The sequence below is a fragment of the Cricetulus griseus genome, chromosome 4 (assembly GCF_003668045.3).
Source record: "Cricetulus griseus strain 17A/GY chromosome 4, alternate assembly CriGri-PICRH-1.0, whole genome shotgun sequence".
Lineage (NCBI taxonomy): Eukaryota > Metazoa > Chordata > Mammalia > Rodentia > Cricetidae > Cricetulus > Cricetulus griseus.
Window position 1 is genome coordinate 156828687 of NC_048597.1, and position 16444 is coordinate 156845130.

General features: G+C 52.2%; 1 protein-coding gene across 1 annotated transcript; it reads left to right on the plus strand.

Annotated features, from left to right (window-relative positions):
- Positions 1-4021: 4021 nt before the first annotated feature.
- Positions 4022-15704, plus strand: Scn4b (sodium voltage-gated channel beta subunit 4). The gene is made up of 5 exons (XM_027412006.2): positions 4022-4082; positions 11791-11963; positions 12749-12977; positions 14354-14483; positions 15555-15704. The coding sequence occupies exons 1-5, from the start codon at positions 4022-4024 to the stop codon at positions 15646-15648; spliced, it is 687 nt and encodes a 228-aa protein (XP_027267807.1). The 3' UTR covers positions 15649-15704.
- The last annotated feature ends 740 nt before the right edge of the window (positions 15705-16444 follow it).

A 16444-nucleotide genomic window follows, 5' to 3' on the forward strand; every position in this document is an offset into this window, starting at 1 on the left:
CTGCGGGCTGGTTTGGTGCATGCTGTCTTGTTAACTCTCTCAGCACTGTCAAACTTCTGTAGATGCTGAGAGAGTGGCTGAGTGAGACAGCCACTCTGAGTCAAAGGAGGGGTGATTGGGGAGGGGCTGGAAGTAGACTCAGATACTCTAGGAAGAGGCTCCAGAGCACCGGTCCAGACAGCATCAGTCCAAGCCCCCATCCAAGTGGTAGAAGAACTTGTGGGCTTTTAACATTAATGCAGAGACTCTGGTGCTTGTAGCTGCACTGAGATAGGGGCCCTGCTTGCAAGTGGAGGGGGACCAGGTTAGGCAAGATGCAGAGGCAGCTCTTGGGAGGAAGCCAAGGCCTGAAGGGAGCCATAGGGGAGGGTGTAGGGCCAGCTCCCTGCAAAACCCACAGTCAGTGGCACTGTGCTTAAGTGCCTGCTGTTACCTGCAGTGTCCCGAGAAGAGTGTGCAAAGGCTTCTGGGGGAGACGGCAGGAGAGGCAGTAGGCAGTAGACAAGGGCAATAGAGGAGCCTGAGTGGAGGAGGTACCCTGCCAGGCTTCTGCAATTTAGAAAGAAAGCCTCTCAAGATAGACCTGGAGATCTCATCTTACCCCTGATTCCTTTCCTTGAGCTGAGGCCCACTTGCTGGGAACTAACAGAGATGGGGGTTTTCCATCCAGTGGCCAGGGTCACCTGTATAAGGTTGAACAAGTGATCATCTTCTGGGGTCAGAACCACCCTGAGGCCTCCATTACTGTGATCTGCCCCCCTCTTTTGGTGACTCCTTTAGATACGCCCCTGTTCCAGGAATAGGGCCTCTTTTCTCCTTAACTCTATTCTAGCCCTTCAAGAGGTCTTTCTGCTGAGTCAGTTGTCTAGTCTGATAGGATTTGGGGGGCTAACCTACCTGAATTCCCAAGGAAGCGCCTCCTTCCACTTAAGCCCTGGCTGTCTCTGCCAGCTTGAGAAATGGATGATTGTCTGACAGCTGTTTGGCTCTGGTCAGACCCATCTCAATGTCCTGAAAACTTCAAGGATTTTGAGCCAAGTCAGCCAGACCTGTGCGTGTCACCCATTCCCAGGAATCAGGATTGCCAGGGACACCACTGGGGCTGTGGCTCCAGGTACCCACCTCCCTGAACGGAGCTGTTTGCTTCATTTGCTCTCCTACAACTAGAGGCTTGTGACAGGAAAGAGGAGTGGATTTGCTTGGGCCTCCTTAGGAGTTTTCAAAGGGCAGGGAGAAGGAACAGGGACCTACTGCACCCTGTCCCTTGGCCTCCTTAGGAGAAACCTCTTGGCTCTGTTATTGCACTGGCTTTCTGAGGTGTCTGAGGGAAGTGTTCCATAATTGTGAAACCCTATCAGTCCACCACTGCTTAGTATTTCCTAAATCCTCATTTTGCCCCACTGGGGGTCCTGCTAGTGTTCAGAAAACAGTCAGGTGTGTGATGAGTAGAAGCCAAATGGCAGGGAGGCACTGATCCTGGATTTACCTATGGATTTTGTAGGTGACCTTGGCCCACACATACTCCTTCTCTGGCCCACATCTTCATGTGTGGGGGGGCGAGGCATGGTAGGGGCCCTCTCAGCTAAAGAATCCAGGGAACAGCAAGAGATCAGGGGATGTGGGGGGAGGGCACTCAGAGGAACCAGTCACCTTCCTCTGCCACCAGGGTCTAAAGATATCTCTGGAGTTCTGTCCCCCCTCCCTCCCTGTTTTCTGGGCAGGGGTCACTTTCTTTCCTTTGGCTCACTTCCTCTCACCTCAGCCTACTGCTCTGAGAAACATGACCCTGTTGTAAAAATAACATGGGCAGTGTGGATGCCTGGCCTTGTCTGCATAGTGGAAGGACCTCCTGGGGTAAGCAAAGGTCAAGCCTCTCCTGGACATGGCCTTACCTCTGGGGCCCCAGGCTTCTGTGAAGTCGGGTATGTTGTATGTTTACCCTGTGTGCCTAGCTCTCTGCCAAACATGTTAACATGTGTTTTATGTCTCTGGGTCTTTACATCCAGCTCCACTTCTAATGTTGGCAAGGTCTGTGGAGAGCTACAAGTGCAAAGGCACACGAGTCTAAAAGTAGGTTCTAAATCTGAATAATCAGCCAGGCAGGCGTGGTGGTGCACACCTTTAATCCCAGCACTCAGGAGGCAGTGGCAGGTTGACCTCTGAGTTTGGAGGCCACCTAGTCTACATGGCCACTTTACAGGGCTACACAGAGAAATCCTATCTCAAAACAAACAAACAAAACAACAACAAAAACCTAAAACTAAAACAACAAGAAACAAAACAGCAGAAACAACAACAAAAGATCAGGACAGCAAGTAATCTATCCTCTGCCTTTGCTTTTCTTTGATGATCTAGAGGATCAGGTCCAAAATGGGATTTTTCAAACTATTCCCTAGTTGTCTTGCGTCAGTGGCTGGTCCTGAATCAACAGGGACACTAGTACATACACAGGAATCACCCACTTGCTCATCAAGCTTATCCACACAGCCACCTGTAGACCACTTCTTGGTTCTATGGACACACTCCTCATTTCAGAGGGCAGACTGAAGAAGAGCCCAACTCAGACACCCTGAAGAGGAAGTTCCAGACCCCTGGATCCCCAGAACTGAGAGGTGCGTTCCCTATTGTGGTCCCCTGGACTCATGGGCCAGCATGAGGTCTTCTAAAGCTAGGAGCCTAGGGCTCTCCTCCCTGTTGCCCAGGGTTGAGGATGATGCTGCTTTGCATGACCTCAGGGGGTAAATACCATGGGGTCACTATCGGGCAGAGGAACAGAGACTTCTCCAGAAAGTTGTGTGCCTTGTTCGCAGTTCTTCAGCAGCAAATGCAGGCATAAGAACTGTTCAACTACCTTGACAAAGACGACGAGGCAGAAGAAAAACAGCAGGGTTCTCCTCGCAGACTTTAACAATCTGCATACAACCTCAAGGGTCTCTTATGGCGCTGAAGCCTACCAGGGACTCCAGTTTTGAAGATGGGTGGGGGGTATAGTGGTGTGACTGCAGCATGGAAGGAGGGTGTGTTTCTAAGGCTTAACTGGTATCCAGATAGCGAAGATTTGTCCTGGAGGTTTGGGTAATTGACTAGGGATCTTGAGGGAGCATCACTGGTGTTTGATTCCCCACACCCCTCCCCCCAGCCCCGCCCAGCATTGGGGGAAAGACACACTGTCTCCAAATATCCGTCACTAGTCCTCTAACATGCCCGGAGTCTGCAGAAATGGGTTGGTGGCCGGTTGCAGGGGCATATTGCAGGTGAAACTCAAGTTTCCCACGGCCTAAAAACCACCGGGAGCGGCGTGGCGGGAGGAGACGCTTGCGGGTCCAGGTCTGCACCCGGTCGTCCGCAGCGGGCAAGCCGGCACACGCCCACCGGCTGCGGCAGCGCCCGCTGCGGACGTCCTCCCTGCGGTCCCGGGAGAGGCAGCCGCTGCCCTTACTCGTGTTCTCCGAGCGGAACAAAACAGCCTTCCAACAAACCTAAAAGCTCCACCTCTACTCCCCCGTGAACTCTTCTCCTAATTGGCAGCTCGGCGCATGGGATGATGCGGGAGGCTGCGGGCCGGCCTTGCAGTGCCAAGCCGCAACATCCCGGTCCCGCTGGAAAGAGAAAGGGCTGCCCAGGCTAGACCCCACGATCGTGATCCGCGGCGCTCCGGTCACCGTGAGAAACCGGCGGGGACGTCGCCCCTCCTGCGGCTGGAGCGCTTCCAGAGCAGAGGCGCATCGCAGTGCCGCTCGCCCCGGCGTCCTCGCTCCAGCTCCGGCTCCTCCTCCTCCCCTCCATCCCGGACGCCCGCAGCGGGCTCCAAGAGGCGGGCGGACGCGCCTCCCCCTCCTCGTCCTCCCCCTCATCTCTCTCTCTTGTGGCTAACTTTCCCGAGCTCCGACCCACTGCGCGGAGCACCGCCCCCCCCCCCCCCCCGGCGGCTGCCGGGCCGAGAGCCGACCTCCGGCGGAGAGCGCTGGGGTGCCCACTATCTCAACCCAAGCTCTCAGAGCGCTCCGGAGAGATCAGGACCATGTCCCGGGCTGGGGACCGAGGCAAAACCCTGGCGAGATGGCTGGGCACTGGGCTTTTGGGTAAGGCAGCCCTAGCTTTGCTTTTCTCTCACCTCTTTCTTACCCCCACCCCACCCTGAAGCAGGGAATACTGGAGAAGAGGGTGCTTTAGATAAGGTGGTACCAAATGAGTGGATGACCATCTTCCTGCTGGACGCTTTGCTATGATACTATATTCCCTGGGAACCCTGTGTAACCCTTCCTCCCCCACAGCCATCCTGGCAGAGTTCCTTGCTCCCTCTGGTGCCTTTTGGAGCCAGGTCTTGGAACTGCAGCAGGGGACTCCTAAGTTCCGGAGTTCAGGCATGCTGGTGGAGGGGTCTATTGCCTGGAGTGTGGGGGTCCCAGAGGGTTGCAGGTATAGTGGTGTCTGCCACTCTTGCCTGGAGCTATTATTGGCTTGTTTCCCTGGCAGCCGGGATGCACCAATGGGGGGGGGCAAGGGTCTCCCTCACCACCCTTTGTGAGGTTCTTCCCTCTTCTGTCTTTGCTGGCATCACTGCAACTCTATGCTAAATGCTTGGAAGGACCTAGAGGACCATTCAAAAGCCACCTTTTAAGAAGGGCCTTGCCCCTCTTCCTTTAAAGGGGTTCTTGGAGGAAGACCTGTCTGGCCTGCTCCTGGCTCTTTATTTTGGAGAAGCCTGTGAAGAGAGAGGAGTCAGGTCCAGAGGATTCGGGTTAGGATATTATGACCCTCTATTAATATTCACAAGATGGGTTTGAGTGTCAAGCTCTGAGAGATTAGGCAATGGCATTTGTTAGCCAAAAATGTAAATCACAGCCTGGCTTCCAATGCAAGGGAGGCTCCATCTATGGCACCTTACCTCTTCTTGTTTATATATGTCAGATTTGGGTTTTGGCAGCTAGCCCCAATCCCCATTGGGTCAGGCACATGGTTGAGGTATTTGTGGTGGAAGCAGGTGACAGAAGCCTCTAAGAGAAGCCACTCTTGCACATGTGAACCATGTACAGACATGTTCTATGGTTATATGTCAGGTGCTGGTGTGGTGGTGGTGAATGGCAGCATTCTTTTGTTTCTGAGCTCTGGTTTACTCACCTCCCAAGAGGCCAGATTCAAGACGTTGGTGTTTTGTCTTGTGTATCATTGGCACAGGTGTTACATGGGTTTCATGGCGACTCTTTAACACCCAAGGCTCCTCTTTGTGGGATAGGTATAGAGTTCCCATTTGGATCATCCTAGGAGTCCCCTGTGGCCATGGCAGGGGTAAGGGGTTGCCGAGGCACCAAAACTCCACTCCTTAAACCAGTCACTGTATATTATGGGTTTCCTTGACCTGTGTTTGGTTGGCCAAGGGAGTGCCAGGCCTTGCATTAGTAGAGTATTCATAGAACCTGGCTTCTGTAGACAATAAGAGGACTCTGGGAACTGGGGATGGGGTGAGTGGAGAGCAGGGCAGAACTTTGGTATGAGTGGGCAGGGACTTTGAAAACCATAGCATAGAGCTTTCCAGAAAGTCAGGAAGGTGTGTCTAGAGAGGGATGGTAACCTGCCTAAGGGCACATGACCAAATGATGGTCAAGTGGGACAGAATCCAGGTCATCTGGTGAGAGGAAAGGTCAGTGAGGCCTGTGTCTAGAGCGTGAGAATGAATGAAACCCTAGGTCATGGCATGGAAGCTATGGGCTTGAGTAGTGACCAGAGCTTTGTTTTCACAGCTGGGGAGCCTGATCCAGAAGTTCTACCCTCTCTATTCATATCAGTTCAGTTCCATGGACTGAGACCCCAGTGGTGTTTGGTGACACAAAGAACATAACCTCTTCTGAACCCAAGTAGTGGCTCGAAGGCCACATTGCTGCAACTGAGGCTTATATGGGTTCCAGTCTTTCCTAAGTATGTAACTGGTAGTGTGTTGTTCTGCCCACCCCTTCCTTGCTCCCTGATTTGCTTAATTGCCATGATCTGTGTTTAATTATCACTTGTGAGGGAGCTGTGTTGCCCAACCCTCTCTCCCCTGGTATGTATTTATTAAGGGCTTGTTTAATGAGTGCACAATTAAGGAGAGGCTGTTGAGTCCCGTTCAGAGGAAGAAATCAGCAGGGCTAAGCTGGGAGATCCTGGGGAAGAGGGGAAGAGGGGAAGAGGGTGGGGGCAGTCTGCCTCTGGAAATGATGATTAACTCTGGAATCTTTAGAAGCAGGCTTTGGGGACCAGGCAATGCTGGGTCCCTAAACCCTATGACTGGCTACCTTATGGAGGAATCACCTTGCTCTGTGGCTGCTCCTTGAGGGGAGCATAAGCCATGGATGCGGTGGGCCAATACCACTGCCCGGTGGCCTCTAAGAAAAGGAACAGACCCACTGTTTGGACTTGTTTGTGAATCTGGTTTCCCTGATCTGTGCTGTCTCAGGGGCATGCTTCTATCCTGGCAAAGCTCCTGGGGGTGGGCAGGAAGCAGTCAGGTAGGTTGCCTAGGGTGAGGGAGCAGAAATCTTTCCTTTGCCATAGGGCCCGGGAGCCTTGCCTGGCCCAGCCCTGCTTCCCCAGGCCCCCTAGGCCTCTCTCCCAGGAGGGTCTTTGTCTCACTGCCCTCAGCCGGCCCACTTTCTTCCTTTAAGCTCTGAGCTGTTCTTCCTCCCTGGGGCCAGAGAGTCTCAGCTGAGCTTCTGCTCACCATGCGCGCCATGCCCGAAAGTCCTTGGAGCTAAACTTAGAGCAGGCACTCTCCTGCCCTTCCTTCTGCCCCTACCCTGCCTGGGTGTGACTGATCTCTGGATACGGGAAACGATGGTGGAACATTCCCAGCCTGGTATCGACCCCACAATGGGTGCTAAGAGCCATCAGATTCCTGCTGATGTGAATATTTAATAGGATAGCTATGTGTGTGTACATGTGTGTGCAGGTATGTGTGTGGAGGCCAGAAGTTAACCCTGGCTGCAATTCCTCAGGTGACACAGGGTCTGTCATTTGACCTGGAGCTTCCGGATGAGTAGCAAGGCTGGCTGTCCAGTGAGTCCAAGACATGTTCCTGTTTCTACCTTCTCAGTTCTGGAATTACAAACCCATGGCACCATACCCATTTTTAAAAACAAGTTTACAGGGAATTGATCTCATGATTGCTGGTAAGCGCTTTCCTTACTCGGTAATGTCCACATCCCCAAATACTTCTCAAAAACTTTGGTACAATGTGTGAGTCCCAAGTTTGTATTTCTCCCTGGACAAAGTTCCATCAGGGTGGCAGGAGCTAGGGACTTCTGAAGGTGGCTGCTGAGAGTGGCTAAATGATTTAGGGAAAGCCAGGCTGTGAGAATCCACAGGACTCTGACTGAGAAAACTTCATTGATCCTACGATGCCAGAAAGAGACCCAATGGGCAGACATGCTGGTATTCTAAAGAGGTAACTCTTGGGCAAAGCAAGAACGCCCTTTACTTAGGGAAATAGCCACATGGAAATTATCCAAGTTGTGGTAGAGGGTGAAGAAATAAATCAATGTGTAAGTAGCCTGGAGACAGTCTTGGCTGATGACAGTAGTCTTTAAGAGAAACTAGTGGCAACCTGGTTATATCCAGTCCTGGTATGGGAACAGCCCAGTCCCCCTCACCCCTTATAAACAGTGTCTTCTCCCCTAGAATGCTCCCTTACTGAAGTCCTTGTGTTTTACAGCCTCTTGTTTTGGCTCCCCACCAAGTTTGGGAGGTAGGCAGGTTTATAGCTCTTCCTGGACTGCTCTAGGGATGCGCATGCAGGACCTGACTTTGTCAAGGTCAGCAGGCAGACTAGGGCCTGCCTGGGGCCTGCTGACCAGTCCATTCCCGCTTTGGCCAACCTGCTTAAGTAGCTCTCCAGGGAACTGTTAGTGGATCCTGACCCATGCTCCTCTCCAAGCTCAGCATCACAGGGGCTTGTGCACCAACCTCCTAGACACAGTTGGCAGGGATTGCTCATGTCTAGCTGGGTGGGCTGTGTGTTGCAGAAGCCGCCAGGTTTGTCTACTATCTCCCAGGATTCCACCTGGGCAGGGATGCCTCTGTGGAAACTATCTCTGCCAGTTTCTTTTATCCCCTCCAGGCTATTGAGGACATGGCGGTGCTTCACTCAGAGTCCTGAGCATATTAGATAGAGCTAAGTCATCCACATCAGGCAGAAATGCATACTGTGCGGTGAGCCAGAGCTTAAAGAAATAGTGTTCCTACTGAACTTTTTGTGTGCTCTTTTCTGCTTCTATCTATTTAAAGCATTTTCTCAAACCAGGCACGGGGGCACATGCTTGTAATCCAGGCACCTCAGGAGGTGGAGGTAGATGAGTAGTTCAAGGTCAGCCTTGTTGCAGAGCAAATTCTAATCTGGCCTCTGTGAGACTCTATCTCAACAACAAATAAACGACCATGTTGCCTTTGACGTGCTTCTGTGCTCTGCAAGTGTTCGTTTGAGCTGGAGTTGGAGGGAGGAATTTGGTCCTTGAGATGAGTCCCTTGTCTTCATCAGGACCCCATTCCCAGTTCCCAGGTCCAGGTGTTAAGCTCCAGACATTACTAGGAAGCTTGCTCCCTCCCTCCTTTCTTCCTTTCTCGCTCCTTCCTCCCTTCCCTCCCTTTCTTTTAATTTTCCAGAAAGAGTCTTAGCGCTGCCTCTGCTGAGTGCTGGGAGTCCAGGTGTGAGCCACCACATCTAGTTTAGGAAGCTTCTTTTTCTTTTATAACTGTAAGGGAGTGTTTATGTTTTCATGTGTGAATGTGGGCGTGCAGCAGTGTGCACATGGAGGTCAGAGGACACCCTTGGCCCTCGCCTTCCACCTCATTTGAGACAGGATCTCTCTGTTGTTTTCTGGCTGCATATACCAGGCTAGCGTGCTTGCAACCTTTCAGAAATCCTCCTGTCTCTGTCATCCATCTCCCTGCACTAGCGCTAGAATTACTGATGCTTTATGCTACACACCGGCTCTGACATGGGTTCTGGGGATTTGAACTCAGATTCCCATGCTTACACGGCCATCACTGTTGCTCACTGAGCCATCTCACCAGCACAGTGCCTTCCTCGTGCTTCCCTATCTTCTGCTCTACATCCTGGTTCTGGGTTTAGGGGTTAAGGGGGCATGGAAAGCAGAGCTTCAGGATCCCATCCTCTAGTGCTGGTTCTTGGCTGGATAGTGGACAGCTGTGACTGCTTCTGTTCCTAGACCTGGGGGAGAGCTGGGGTAGAGGACAGCAGAGATAAAAAAGAACCAGGCACTCCAGGAAGCACTGACCCCCATCAGAATGGCTCTTCTGGATGGGAGAAAGCAGATCTATTTCTGAGGCTGCCTACTTAGTTCCTGCGTATGTAGCCTTTATATGTTTATTTCTTTGAGGCATTTATTGAGAATAAAAGGATTAACACCTTCATAAGATAAGAATGAAATGTGCATAGTCTATGAAATAAACTCATTCTATCACACAGTAGGTCCTAAGCTCCAAAGAGGACTTCACTGTGAGGCTGCTGGGGAAATCACTTCACCTCTCTGATCCTCAATTTCTTCTGTAAAACGAGAAAAAGCAAACTTGCCATTTAGTGTCCTATTAGAAGTGGGGGTGACTGTGTGGGAGCCCTCTGGAATAGTCATTTTCAAATTGTGGTTTGCACCCACACTGTTCCCTGGGAGCTACAGAGAGAAGCCAGCTCTGAAGATTCATAGTAGCTCCAGGGGCTGACCCACACCTGCCTATGCCTGTCCCCAGTTGATTCTAATGTCAGTCTCTCAGCATGGAAAACCATTTCACAGACACAGACACAGACACAGACACAGACACAGACACACACACACACACACACACACACACACACACACACACACACTGATTGAAGTAATCTAGCAAGAGCTGGAGCTGCAGTGGGCAAATGCACCTATTTTAGGATGTGTGCCGGGTTTTCCTGGCTTTGGGAGCATGAGATGCTGGAACCATTTCCCTCTTTGGCCTTAATGGAATCGCTGACTTCTCTAGGCTTAGTTTCCTCTCCAGTGTGATCTATAATCCTAGACATGATGGGGTAGCAGAAGGCTGAAAGGCGCCAGGCATGCAGTAAATGCTTCATGAATATCTGCTCTGTTATCATCACTGACCATGCATGGCAGGAGTCAGGACTGGGTTACTGGGCCATAGGGTGCAATTTCTGACTTGGAGTCTCTCTCTCTCCTCTCTCTCTCTCTCTCTCTCTCTCTTCTCTCTCTGTCCTCTCTCTGTGTGTGTGTGTGTGTCTGTAGGTGAGGTGGTGGTGGCGTGGGGAGGAGCAACCAGAAGCAAAGGGGACACAAGGAAGGTGAAGGGACCCTTGAGAGCAGGAACAGGGCCACCAGCACTGCTCTGAGCTCCTCTGTCATTTAGTTGTATGGCCATTACCGCTCATGGGCAAAACAAGAGGAAACTTATCATGCACACGAGGGAATTAAGTTTGAAAACAAGGAGCTTTCCCGAGAATTAAGATGGGGGTGAGTGCTCCTTTCCCCTACGGGCAAGGAAAGGTAAGGGTTCCTTTGTGGATATTCTTCCCTGGAACGACCTTGAGGCAGTGGAACTTCCTGGAGGAATGTGCAGGAAGTAGGTGGATTAGATTTTTTAAGAGCTCTTAGGAGGAGGGCGAACGGGAGGGCAATGTCTCCTGGGGCAGAAGGATGTGCTGCAGTAGGGTGGGGGGGGGGGGGGGGGCGGGAAGAGTGGATGTCCGAGGAATGTCCTGGAGGGAGTGTGGGGGGGTGTCCTGCGGGGGTGGGGGGTAGAGGGATGTCCTGCGGAGGGAGTGCGGTGTGTGGGTGGGGGGCAGAGGGATGTCCTGCGGAGGGGGTGTGGGGGGAAGAGGGATGTCCTGCGGAGGGAGTGTGTGTGTGTGGGGGGGGGCAGAGGGATGTCCTGCGGAGGAGGTGTTGGGGGAAGAGGGATGTCTTGTGGAGGGGGTTGGGAGGCTGCGAGGGTGTCGCTGTGGTTCCTGGAGTGATGATGCGGAGAATGGCTGCGGGGTTGGGGAGGACCCGCGCTTCACAGAGTCGGGAGGGAACTGGTCACCCCGAGGTCCGGTACCCTGCAGTGTGCCCTCATTTGGTTCGAATGGCCTCTGCAGAGAGTTGCGCTCTGCTCCATCATGCGTCCTCCCGCTAGCAGTCTGTGTTCCCACCCCGCGGTTTCACCACGGCTGGCCGGTCGTCGTCTTTTTCTCTTCGGGATCCCCTTGTGTGGTTGGGAGCGTTGGACTCACTAGTCAGACAATGTCCATCCCTAAAGTGTCTCTCTGCCTCTAGCTCCAGTGTGGGGACTGCGGTGGTCGCGCCTTTTCACGTTCTGCACCCCACCCGCAACTTCCAAACGTCATCAGGGTTGCTCTCCGATTTAGGGAAGGCTATCCCCCCACTCCGTGCAGGTGAAAGGGAGTGCCAGCACTTCCCTGGCCCTAATCTGTGCTTGCTTGAATCAGGACACAGGTGAAGGGGCGAAGACACAAGCTGCCGGACAGGCGAGGAAAAAAAGCTGTCAGACCCTCCTTTTCTTGTGCTGGGGTGACCCCTCGTGGTCATTCTGAGTACCACACGGGCCACTAAGGCTCAGAATTCAGTCCTATTCAGGCCAAGTGGATATTGAAATGCGTGGCCCAGGCCGTGCAGATACTATATAGAGAACCACCTTCCCTCCTGAGGGTGCCAAAGACCTCTTTGCCTGGCAAAGCCACTCTGCCCTGCCTGAGAGTGCCATTAAAGAGCTTCCTGTGGGGTTGTATTAAGAGAGGCCGTGTCCCTTGTACAGGTCTCTTCCTGCTCCCTATGTCCCTGTCGCTGGAGGTGTCTGTGGGAAAGGCCACCACCATCTATGCTATCAACGGCTCGGCGATTCTGCTGCCCTGCACCTTCTCCAGCTGTTTTGGCTTCGAGAATCTCTACTTCAGGTGGTCCTACAATAACAGCGATACATACAAGATTGTAAGTGACGCCTTCAAACCCAGGCTCTGGTCCCTTCTGAGATAAGCTCCACCATGATGATCCCAAGAGCCCACCATTTGTTGCGCTCTCTCTCAGAGTCCAGGCAGGAGGGTTGTCTCCATGGTGATGCCAGAATCTGGGATCTGTTGGCAGTTTTGGTTAAACTTTGTTGTCCTGTCCTGAGGAAAACCTGCAACTTGTATATTTGCAGAGAATTTAATAGTTTGGCAATCAGGAGAAAGAAACTGTTGGAAAAGAGTAATGACAGAGGGCTGTGTTTGGAAAGACAGGAGAGGGAGCCAGAAAGGATGAGTTTATCACAGATATGGATGGAGTTCTTTGAAGCCTGGCAAGGGGTTCTTCTCTCAGAGTAGCTGGGGAAGTCCCAAGTGTGCAGCCTTAGAGGGTACTGATGGAGAGAGCTGTGGCATTAATCCAGGTCCTTACTGAAAGGCAAGATTCAGTGGGGTGGCAGTGTAAGTAAAGGCTGGGTGGAGCATGCAGAGGGGTGTGTGTGTGTGTGTGTGTGTGTGTGTGTGTGTGTGTGTGTGTGTGATTTGCAGAAGCACTGTGGGATGGGATGTTTTATGAAAACAGTAGCTGATGTGCTGTAGAGTCCTTAAGGATACAGGTTTAGTTTAAAACAGGCAGAATTCAGGACAGGCAGAGCCATAGCCACTGGCAAAGAGAATGGAGGAAAACGAAGGGTCTTTCGGGGCATGGACAGGGCTGGCACTCAGGGGAGGGTGCAGTGACATCTGATAACTCTGATCTTTCCTGCCCAGCTCATCGATGGCATTGTGAAGAATGAGAAGTCTGACCCCAAGGTGAGGGTGAAGGATGACGACCGAATCACCCTGGAGGGCTCCACCAAGGAGAAGATGAATAATATCTCCATCCTGCTGAGTGACCTGGAGTTCAGTGACACAGGCAAATATACCTGCTTCGTGAGGAACCCCAAAGAGAAGGATCTGAACAACTCAGCCACCATCTTTCTCCAAGTGGTTGATAAATGTATGTAGTGGGGTGGAGGTGAGGGTGGTAGGGTAGGAAGGACTTGGGGTGCCATCTCAGTGTGGCAGCAAAATGGCAAAATGGGCCTTGCTGGTGATTTCCGTCTCTTTACACTTGCAAGAGTTACATATGGAAGCTAGAAAAACCCAACTGTGGAATGGCTTGGGAGTAGCACTGAGCATCTTTGAGCCTTGATCTCCTAGTCCATAAAATGGACATATGGCTGCCTTCTTCCAGGGTGGCTGTGAGGGTCAGAGAAGCTATCTAGGAGTGTTCGGTGGCATTAAGCTCTCTCCATGTAGGTGAATTTTGCTCCTTTGTACTGCATTAGCAAATGTTGATGGCTGTCGGGTGTTGTAGTAAAAGATGCTGTGACTGGTACAGTATTCTTTTTTGAGGATAGCAGTGGTACAGAGGTGTCCCAGAGAGATGGAATGGGGTGTGGTCCATGCCCTAAGGGATTGGATACAGGTAAGTCAATTAAGCAGGGAAGGTACTGAAGACAAGGAGCCAGGTAGCCACATGCCTCTAGTCCATGGAGGTGGTCAAAGAGGCAAAAGGGGATAAATAGGTGAGAAGTTAGGTTGGGAACCTTGTAGCTGAGGATCCTGGATGTCCCCACCCCGTGACTCACTCAAGGAGCCCCTGGAGATGGGACAGCAGGAGTTGAATTTGGGCTATCCCAAGGGCAGAGCCTGAGATCATCCAGGCAGTCTTTCCTGAGTCTGGGGTTACATTTGCAAATAGTGTCACCTGTTCTGTATGTTTAGATTCCTGTCACTCTGCTCTGTGCTTGGCCTTTGCAGGAGAAAGGAAAGGGACCACAACTGACAGAGTGTTTCTGGGTGCCAGGCTCTCGTCTTAGCTCAGTGGCTCCTCACAGGTGGCTATTGTCTGTGTAGTTTTTCAGACATCCTTTTACATGATTCAGGGTGCTGAGAGTCCAGTGTGATCAGGATGGGAGCTCTGCTCCCCCCCCCCCCAGCTGAGGGAGCAATGCAATCTAACAAAGAGTGGTGTTGCTGCATAGATAAGATAAAGCAACAGGGGAAGCCAGGCATAGGGAGGCTTTACAGGCAAAGGTGACAGAGTGGGGTGTGTGAAGGCAGCAGGAGAGGAAGCAGAGATTGCTGAGAAATAAGTTTGTGTCTTGACACTGGGAGCTGTGGACTCATTCTGATTTATCCCCCAACTTGCGTGTGAGTGTATGGGAAGAGGTTCTGGGGTGAAGGGAACAGGCCCTGTGGTGTGTGTTCTGGCCTCATCTGTCTTGGTTGACCTGAGGAGTCATAGCCTGGAGGTAGAGTTGCCAGCTTGGGATTGTGTGATGGCTTCACCCGATTCTTCCCTCCCTGCTCTGCCTGCCCCTCCTCCAGTGGAGGAAGTGGACAACACAGTGACACTCATCATCCTGGCTGTGGTGGGCGGGGTCATTGGACTTCTGGTCAGCATCCTGCTGTTGAAGAAGCTCATCACCTTCATCCTCAAGAAGACCCGAGAGAAGAAGTGAGTGGGCTCCCCATCACTCCCCTGCTCCATCAACCTGGTACCCTCTCCTCCACCTCCACCCACCCCTGCCAGCTGCAGCATCACCTCTGTCTTCACTCTCCGCCCCCTGTGATGCTACCACTGTCCTTTGCTGTCCCTACAGCCATTGCCCCAACTACTGTCTCTCTCCTGACCTCTTTCCCCTGGCTGTCTCCTATCCAGCCCTCTTCCCCCCCCCCACGTTCCATCAGCCTCTCTCTTTCGGTTTGTACCACTTGCCCCAAAGCCCACCACAGGCTTTAGGAAGCCTATTTATTTTCTGAGTTAGACTTCTCTTTTTAGCTCTCTTTTCTCTTATCAGAGAAAATGTAAGTTCATGTATAGAAACTCTAGAATGGAAAGACTTTTAGGGAGGTGAAAGATTCTGAGAATTCAGATGGGAGAGGCAGAAACAAGGCCTGACAGCAAAGCATGGTGGCTCGTGCCCACAATCCCAGTAGTTGAGAGTCAGGCTTGGAAGGATCCCCTTGGAGGAGGTGTGGCAGCCTAGTCTGCATCGTGAGACCTTATTTCAAAAGCTACAGCTAAACTAAACTAAGCTACACTAAAATCTGAAATGGTGGCATGGCCTCTCAGGAAGTCATAATGCAAATTCAGTTATAAAAATTGACATGTAGGGCCAGTGATGTAGCTAAGTGGTATAGCCCAGTTTGTGTGAGGTTTTGGGTTCAATATACTTCTACTGGAAGAAAAAGATGGGCAGGTTTAAGAGTGTGAGCCCAGGCACAGAATTTTCTGGAGCAGTGTCAGGCTGACTTTAAAGCAGCAGGTGAGGAATCTTGCACAGCCAGAGCAAGAAAAAGGCATTAGAAGGGAAAGAAATGTCCGGAGGGAAAAGGCATTAGAAAGTGGTACCCTGGGAAAGATGGTGATGAGGTGGGCGGCTCTGGACCAGAACAAAAAGGAAAAGACCAGGGAGAGGGCACAGGACTGGATACAGGGAGCCACACATCCACCCCATAATCCCTTGCGCCTCTCCTCACCAGTGTCTCCTCTCTCCTCCCCTCCCTTCCCCCCTTTCCTCTCCAGGAAGGAGTGTCTTGTGAGTTCCTCTGGAAATGACAACACAGAGAATGGGCTGCCTGGTTCCAAGGCAGAAGAGAAGCCACCCACAAAAGTGTGAGGCCCTGCTCGGGGCCGAGCAGTGGAAGGAGCCTCACTTTCAGATGGTGACATTGAAGCCTGAGTCCTGTCTGTAGACCCACCTACTGAGATGTGTGCTGCTTGGCCCAAACTGTAGTTTCTCTGAGCAGGAAGGACCTGATCCTGTCCTGCCCAGCCTGCTCTACCCTTCTTCCCACAGCCAGGGCTTCCCAGGGACAAGGGCTGGCTGGGGGAGGAAGCCTACAGGAGGTTGAAGAAAGAGAAAGGAGGGGCTGGAGAGGTGTGGCAGGGTTGGTCCCAGGCACCTGGGAAAATGGGGTCTCCTTTAGACTTCCCACCTCTGTGAACCCTCACTGTCTTCTCACTTTTCTTCCTGATCTTTCACCAGGAAATTGGGGTGATCAGAAGGCTGCTCCCAATGCTGGGCTTCCGAGATGGGTGGAGGATGAGCAATTAAGATGCTGGGAATGTGCTAGAATTCTGGGGTGGAGTCTGCTGGAGGTGGAGCTAGTTCTGAGATGCAAGCTGGACTTCAAAGGCTATCAGGCTTCCGGAAGTTCCTTCAGAGGGGGCTTCTTTTTCCCCACCCTGGAACGCCTGCCCACACTGTCCCGGCTCCCTCTCCTGCTCTGCATTTGTAGACACCCCCCCCCCCCGTAGGCCTGGATGCCCTGGAATTTCAAGTGTCTCAGTCTACCTAGCCTGTCTTTGCTCTCTGGGCTGCAGCTGCTGGGGAGGCTTGGGGGAGGCCCCCATCCTTCCCAGAGCACTGGGGTGCTATATGCATCTTTTCTGGCTTTGCTCTTTGGGTTTCA

What these genes read in the sequence shown, in the direction of transcription:
- Scn4b (XM_027412006.2), top strand. Translation starts at nt 4,022, where the DNA reads ATGTCCCGGGCTGGGGACCGAGGCAAAACCCTGGCGAGATGGCTGGGC. An exon ending in ACAGCGATACATACAAGATT is followed by an intron (nt 11,964 to 12,748) that starts GTAAGTGACGCC and finishes TTTCCTGCCCAG; the next exon opens with CTCATCGATGGCATTGTGAA. An exon ending in TCTCCAAGTGGTTGATAAAT is followed by an intron (nt 12,978 to 14,353) that starts GTATGTAGTGGG and finishes CCCCTCCTCCAG; the next exon opens with TGGAGGAAGTGGACAACACA.